At 37.8% G+C, this 7778-nt stretch overlaps 1 protein-coding gene across 2 annotated transcripts in view; it reads right to left on the bottom strand.

Annotated features, from left to right (window-relative positions):
* Nucleotides 1-4164: 4164 nt before the first annotated feature.
* The window catches only part of SLC12A2 (solute carrier family 12 member 2), a 109756-nt gene continuing 106142 nt past the window's right edge, over nt 4165-7778 (bottom strand). For both annotated transcript variants that reach the window (XM_015540046.2, XM_042983170.1), the window contains one exon: nt 4165-7081. In XM_015540046.2, coding sequence (XP_015395532.2) covers nt 6946-7081 — 136 coding nt within the window. In that variant the 3' untranslated portion in view covers nt 4165-6945. The remainder of the gene's footprint in view (nt 7082-7778) is intronic.

Raw genomic sequence — 7778 nt, 5'->3', positions numbered from 1 at the left:
ACCCGTCACCCAGTCCTATTGATGTTTTTCTCCCAAAGATCTTAAATTTCTTCCTCTCTCCCACTTTAGTCTGGGGACTAATGAATATCTTCCCAAAGAGAAATTAATCCTGCACCATGCTTCTTGGATTTGTTGATCTTGGTACTCGTAATAAGGTGAGCTGTTGAGAATTTAATGCAACGTAAGAGGGAAAATTAACCAGGTCATTTTCAGTTGTTTCAGAAAAAGTATACTCTGCCTATTTTGATGAGGGAAGACTCTTCTACTGCATTTCTAAATGGTTATTGCATTTCTAGATGTTGTAGGAAAAGGAGACGCTTCTGTGATCTAGAGCCTATTTAGCTGAGCATTTTTGCATTTTCCTGTGGGCCATGAAGATTTCATTGCCAAGTAAAGGGGAGGAGAAAGAAAAGCTGGTTCTTGTTCCAGGGCTAGGGAGAGCCTGCCCCGTGGTGTGGGCACAAGTTCCAGAGAGACACTACCCTAAGGAGAGAAAAGAGGTGCCAGAAATGGAGTTCCCATGGACAAGGAGGTCAGGAATGCTCTGCCAAGTACTCTCTGAACACATACTTTGAGTTGGGATGGCTGTGTAACTGTTGGGCTGGGGTAGAAAGTGAGGAGGAAATAGTTATGAAGCAGTTAGCTGCAGAACTTTGGGAACCTAGCATAGGTGTTGGTAGCCTAGGCTGGGCCTGCAGCGCTCTCCACCTTTTTTTTTTTTTTTTTTTAATGTTTATTTTTTACTTTTGAGAGAGACAGAGACAGATTCTGAGTGCGTTAGGGGCAGAGAGAGAGGGAGACACAGAATCTGAGGCAGGCTTCAGGCTCTGAGCCTCAGCAGAGAGCCTGACGCGGGGCTTGAACTCATGAGCTGGGTGATCATGACCTGAGCTGAAGTCGGACCCTCAACCGACTGAACCACCCAGGCGCCCCAAGGGCTGTCCACCTTTGAATCAACTGCTGGAGCCTGGTCAGCCCAGCACCTGGAACAGCCAGCCCTGGTGGAATGAACATCCAATGCCCTTCCTCTCAATATCTGGGCCACGTAAACCCTAGACTCTAAAGGCAAACCCAAGGGAGAGGGTAAGGCCCCTGACATACATGAGATTCTTCTTGCTGCTAACATATCATGTTTCTACTTCAGTTGTTGCCAAACTACATGGATTGTTTTTTTTTTTTTTTCTTTCTTTTTTTTCCAGAAGTCAGTGGACGCCCTACATGGTGACCATCTACCTGAAGAATCAAGTCAAACCTAGAGAGGCAGACCGGAGAGAAGGGAAGATAGAGACAGAGCCCTAAGGACATTGTTCTGAGTCTCTGCTTACATGGAGTCTCTCAACTCAGGTGTCTTCCTGGACTTCCTTTTTCTGGTTGCCTTCTTTGGGTTCTATTCCTGCCACTGATGAAGATCTAATTAATATAAAAGGAAAAAAGGTAAGGAATTTGAAAGGGAGGTCATTATTTGAATTCATAGTTGAAGTTAGGGGAGATGGAAATACGTGTACCTTTTAAAAGAAATGCGATAGGGCATGTGTAAAGGACAAAGGCAGTCATAAAGGGAGGGTTATGCTGAGAAGCAGCATATGTGAAGGGAGGAATTTCACTCAGAGCAGAGATCTGGCAGGAGTGAAGGAGGATTTAACAAACTCTGCAGCTGATTCTGAAGCACACCACTGTTCTAGTGTTTTAATACATAATACACCTGTGCTTCCTGACTATCAATTTTCTGAAAAAAGCCCACTTAGAAAATTTATGTCAATAATGCTGAACTCACAGGTGCATAGACAGTAAACAAAGGATTATCTTTACTGGTGGGAAAGTCATAGACAGGCTACCTGAAGGATGTAGGGTGTATCTCGGGGGTTGGTACCATGTAGCTAATAGATGCTGATTATGATCAATAGATTTTAAAATTTGGCAAAAAAAAATTCCATTCTTCACAATCTACTGTTTCCTGGAAGGAAACAGGAGTGAAAGACTTAGCCATAAAGCGGTCTATCTTTCACAATCCTCGAATCTTTCTTGGAGCTTACCTTTTTACCCTCCCCCACCCCCTTTCCCAAATTGTCCCTATCATCTTCTAAAAAAAATTTTTTTTGAGAGTGCGCAAGGGAGGGGCAGAGGGAGAGGGAGAGAATCTTAAGCAGGCTCCAAGTTTAGTGCACTATCTGACAATGGGGCTGGATCTCACAAAGGTGAGATCACGACCTGAGCCAAAATCAAGAGTCGGATGCTTAACTGACTGAACCACTCAAGCGCCCCTTCAATTTCTTAACTAGTGAAGTTTCTTAGGAACTCAAGTTCTTAAGACAACTCAAGAGTTGTCTACACTTAAGCAAAAATGTTGTGGACTTAAAAGAAAAATAACCTGTGGCTTGTCATTCAGATGAACTACAGCTCCCTTTTCAAATTGTGACTACCTCTTTCAAAAATGGCTTGATGGGGGCTAAATGTATTTGTAAAAGAGCAAGTAAAATAGGCTCTCGCAGGAGTAGTTGTTAGATGCCTTTTTTGTGTACCGTATGTTTATCAAAAACACTGCCTGCATAATTTTAAGACTTTTTTACCTGTTATTAGAGATAGAAGACATAAAATGACCCTGTCAGGTGCTTTCCCTTCTTTAGCCTGGACAAAATCTGCATGTTTCTCTCCCCCCTACCCCAAAAGCTTCAGCAGTTATCTAATCAAATTCTGGCAAGTATTGAGTCAGGTCTCTATGTTTGTATTCAGTATCCACAGATCACTGATCTTATTGTGTGGATCAAAAACGTACAATTTATTTTCCTTTGCAGCTGTGGTCAGAACATCTTGGTAATTTGTTTCCGTATCCGAGAAAAGTGCAACAGAGGATATGTGTGGACAAGACACTACCGTTTTGGGGAATGAGTTCCTCATCTGTGAGCATAGTGAACACTAAGGCCGCACAACAGGAGGCGACAAATTCAGAGGCCTTCACGTTTCCCCTAAAACAGTGCTTTCTAACCATAACACAAAATTCATTGGAAGATTCAAGAGGAAAAACTGGGCTCAAGTTCTTAACACTGCCATTTAATAGCCTATCTGAAGAGGTCTCTGACCTGACCCCTGCTTCCGGATTCCATAGAGAGCAACAAGACTTAGATCTTTAGGTATTTTAGGAGTCTACAAACAAAGTATGTCCAGTTGGTTAACCCACCAACACATTATGTGTATCTACTCTCTCAACTAGCTAAACAGTACTTCCTGATGAGCATGTCCCAGGACTTGTGCCATCTTTCCTCCAAGAGTTCAACATTAAACTATCACCTATTGGTTCTGTACCTACACACATCCTATTGGTCCATAAAGACAGAAATGTATCACATGCATTTGTATTTTCTTCCCAGTGAATGAACAAAAAATACCTGCTGGCTCAAAGATGAATGGCATCCCAACTTGGAAAACCTTTGGATACTATGATACTGGGAAATGCCACATTCATAGTTCATAGTTGCCTCTGAACCCCCTTTTAAGTCCCCAAAGAAATAAGGACCCTGAATAGCAGACTACTGGACAATAAGCAAGAAGTAAAGATCATGCAGTGGACACCTCTATTTGGCTTCAGATGTATTAGCCAGCCTGTAGCCACTCTGTATTTCTAACTTTAATTGCATTACCTGAACACACATTTGCTGGCAGATATGGACGAGCAGTTTGGAAATAGCCAGTCTATCCCAGACCTCTTAGTTATGGATCAGGCAGCAGTGAACGCGTAATAGAGATACCCCAGGAGATGAAAGATCTGGGCTCTCGGCCAACATTCTTCACTTATTTGCCACATGACCTCAGGAAACTCCCTACATTGCGCCAAGTTGCTTTCTCAAGAGTAAAACAGAGATAACTTAACCGCCCTGCATATATGACATGCTTACTATAATGTTCAAATAAAAGAAAGCGAAAATGTTTTATAGAATCGCTAATCAGCTTAGCCAAAAGTCTTCCGAAGACAAGACAGGGACTATGAGGCTTAGGGACAAAGGCCCAGGGATAGCAAACAATTTCAAACAACTTTTCCAAGGCATGAATATTACAGTAAAAGCCACCAAAAAACTCTGATATTGTGAAATAACAGTCCTATAAATGAGGGTATATCACAAAGTTGACAAAGATTTCCAAAACAGATAAAATAGAAGAGTAGACAGTAAGTAGTTTTAATGAATCCACTTCCTTTATTGCAGTAACCTCTGTACAAGCAGCAACTGCAATATTCCACATTAAAACGTTAGAAAAGCAGGTGTGTGACAGTTATAGTACAGTATTATCAAAATATTACATTTTCAAACTTAGTAGATCAACATCCACCAGAGCTCAAATCTTTAAATTATTTCCATAGTCTTTAAAAATATGTAACGTCAGAAAGCATATAAAAAGAATGTAAAAGGAAACCTAAAGTACAAATGAAATAATGTAACAAATAAATATTTGATTTAATTAACCCTTAATAATCAGCTTAACACCACCATTCTCTCTAAACCCGGTATTTACCTATAGAAATAATGAACTGTCCAATGCCATTGCATATTTATTTCCAAGTTATCACCAATGATTAGAATTAAAAAAAAAATGGCATTAAAATAATCAAATTCAGCATAAATAAAACAGAGTAGAATAGCTTCAACACTAGCTAGCATCTCTAAGAATTGTTGAAATTTATTAGAGTACTACAACAACCTTGAAAATTTTGACCTGGTGTCTAGTGTTAAGTGAAAGTAATGCATTTTTTTTTAAGTGAAAAGCTTCTTACATTATTTCACAGACAATATTACCCTCCCCCCATTATGCATATTTAGATATATTTTATGTACTTTATACACATATGTATGACGCATGACATTTGGTTCCTGCAGTACAGATCACAATGATGGTTTCCTGAATGGGAAAAATTCCAGAAAAAAAAAAAAAAAAAAGTAAGTGTACCTGTGCACATTTCAAGATAGCAGCACTCAATTCATGCCCTATTATCCATTTAAAAAGTTCAAACACGATATTGTTTACTGAATAATATGACATTTCTACTGTCTTTCCCCCAAAACACTACAAAACCTGCAATAAAATGGAACAATGCTGTGAGTTATAATGTAGGGAAAAAAATTTGGAAAAACAATTACTTCATTTTAACATTCTGAATTCAAAATTATCATCAGATCTCCACTTGTCTATTCATTTAGTTTATGCTCACGCAGCAAAAAGACTGCACTATTGACAACAGTAGTAATTTTATGGATTTCTATCAAGATTCATGAAAACCTGCATACATTCTTCACCACGGAGATTTATGCCAATGAACTCACTGAACAGTACTGTAGCGGACGTGTTCTCCATTTTCTAACTGAACAGTAACTGTGTGAAGTTACATGCCCTTCCAATGATCACCTTTGTTCTCCAGGAAACCTGTTACCTTTCAATCTCATTTTGAACTTATGTTTACCAAAACAAAAAAATTTTAATCTAATGAATCTTGGATCACTTTAAAATGCAAAAACACCAGCAACATAAACGTCATTATATACACGTATGCATCTGTGTATGCATATACGTATGCATACACACATACATATATGCAGACATCTATCCCTTGAAATGTTTTTAGGAAATCCTTCCTTGAATAAAAAATGAAAAACTTCACATTGATAATTGTATATAAAGCTTTTAGTAACAGTGCGTATGCACTGTCAAAATTGTACTAGTAGACTATGATGTCAAAACAGACATTCCAAAAGCACAAACTGGCAGTTTTTCTTAACACAAAAGTTTTAAAGTATTAAGAATGGATTAAATTTAAATGTTCAGAATAATCTGTTCAAACCTGAGTATATTAATTAAGACTAAGTATACTTGACAATTGAATGAATTAAGCCTAAAAACATTTCATTACGAAACCAGTGGTCCATTTAACCATTTGATGAAACATTAAATATTTTAATGATTTATAAACGATGGTACAGTGGGATTCCACATATTGTTTACTGAAATAGTCTATTTGATGACATTATTTTATCTAATTTTCCTCGAGAAAAATCTTTTAGCATTTCTTAAAAGTCCCTCAAGATTTGAGGAAAACTATAAATTAGGACAGATCTCCCTTCTAATAGATACAAATGATTTTGAGGACTTTGGTCTGAAGAATGACAACAGGAGATTTTTCAGCATGGTATATAGAAGTACTGGATAAATCTTCAACTGTCCCTAAGATTTCAAATAAAAATACAAATAGCCAATTAGAGATTAAAAAAAAACAAAACAAAGAAAGGTTTATTGGGTCTTTTTTTTTCCTAGATCTACATTTTATATAAACCCACAGAAACCTAACCTTTGGGGTCACTTTTGGGTTATCATTTTTTTTTTTTTTTGCATTTTTCATTAATTTGCCCTAATTCTCATCTTTAGTATCTAACAGATACCTTTACAAAAGTAATAGAAAACATACAGTACTCAACACTAATTGGTCAATGGAAGAAGAAAAGCAGTGTCCATTTCATTTCACGGTGGAAGAGACTAGAAATAAAAATAATAGCTTACGGCAAAATTTGACATTCTATAAATTTATAAAAGAGGATATATGGATGAAATTTGGTTAATTTCAGAAGGCACCTCAAGGCTAAAGGCTTTTTGTACTCCTCTCATCAATCAAAAAATAACACACTTTTATTGCTATTCAAGTAGCAAAGGAAAACTTTACTCTCATGAGCTTCAGTCCAGCAACAAGGAATCATCATCATTCATTCAGATTGAAATACAGACTTGACTAAAACTGAAGTCTCCATACACGGATCAATGGAGCAACTTCCCTGTGTGCTTTCAAATTAATGAAATAGTGAAAGAAAAGTCACAGTTTGCCATTGTGATGTTAATGTGTCATTGAAGATTTCAGTTACTCCACTGGGCACTAAAGTACCATCTGGAGGGCTGTCCACTGTGTCGGAACACTTAAGAATAGAAGGTAAGGACACTCTGATGATTCCCACGGACTAGGAGAATTGGCGGTAGGTCCTTTGATAGAGCTTCTAACCAGGCCATATAGAGAGCACTTGACACAGCACCTTTCCTAGCAACTGGGAGACTCCTGGTATCAAAAAGAGAAAGGAAATTAGGCAATGCATTTAAGTTGAAAATAGAAAATGTAATAAAAATTATATATGGAGTCCCTACTAATATTAACTAAAAATTACTTTGGTTAGTTACACATTGTTTTTGAGCGTGGCAAATTCTGAACATAGCGTAACAATGACTATACTCATAGATCACTATTCTCCCTTTCACATGTCTGAACAAAAGATTTTTAAAATTTATCCCTAAGAATAGAAATAAGTATTTCTATCAACTGTAGCACATTTTATATCTAACACTAAACCTCACATTTTCCCTTCTTCATTAAGGACAGAATTCTTTTAGGAGAAAGGGCTGTTTCTATCTGAATTTTGAAAGCAGAAACTACACATGGATAAACAAAACTGAAACATAATTAATTCTATGTATTAATTTTCAACTTCTCTTATTTCTCTGGGCTTTCATTAATTTTCTTAGTGTTTATTTTTGAGAGAGAAAGTGCGAGTAGGGGAGGGACAGTGAGAGAAGGGGACAGAGGAGTTGAAGCAGGATCCTGACTGACAGCAGTGAGCCCAACACAGGGCCCGAACCCACGAACCATGAGATCATGACCTGAGCTGAAGTCAGACACTCAATGGACTGAGCCACTCAAATGTCTGGTCTTTCATTCCTATTTGTAGATAGTGGTAGCAGTCACCAGTTGCCCTATCAAC

Source organism: Panthera tigris, chromosome A1 (assembly GCF_018350195.1).
Source record: "Panthera tigris isolate Pti1 chromosome A1, P.tigris_Pti1_mat1.1, whole genome shotgun sequence".
NCBI classification, from domain to species: domain Eukaryota; kingdom Metazoa; phylum Chordata; class Mammalia; order Carnivora; family Felidae; genus Panthera; species Panthera tigris.
The sequence above is the reverse complement of the archived record's forward strand: the minus strand, read 5'-3'. Positions and strand labels throughout refer to the sequence as shown.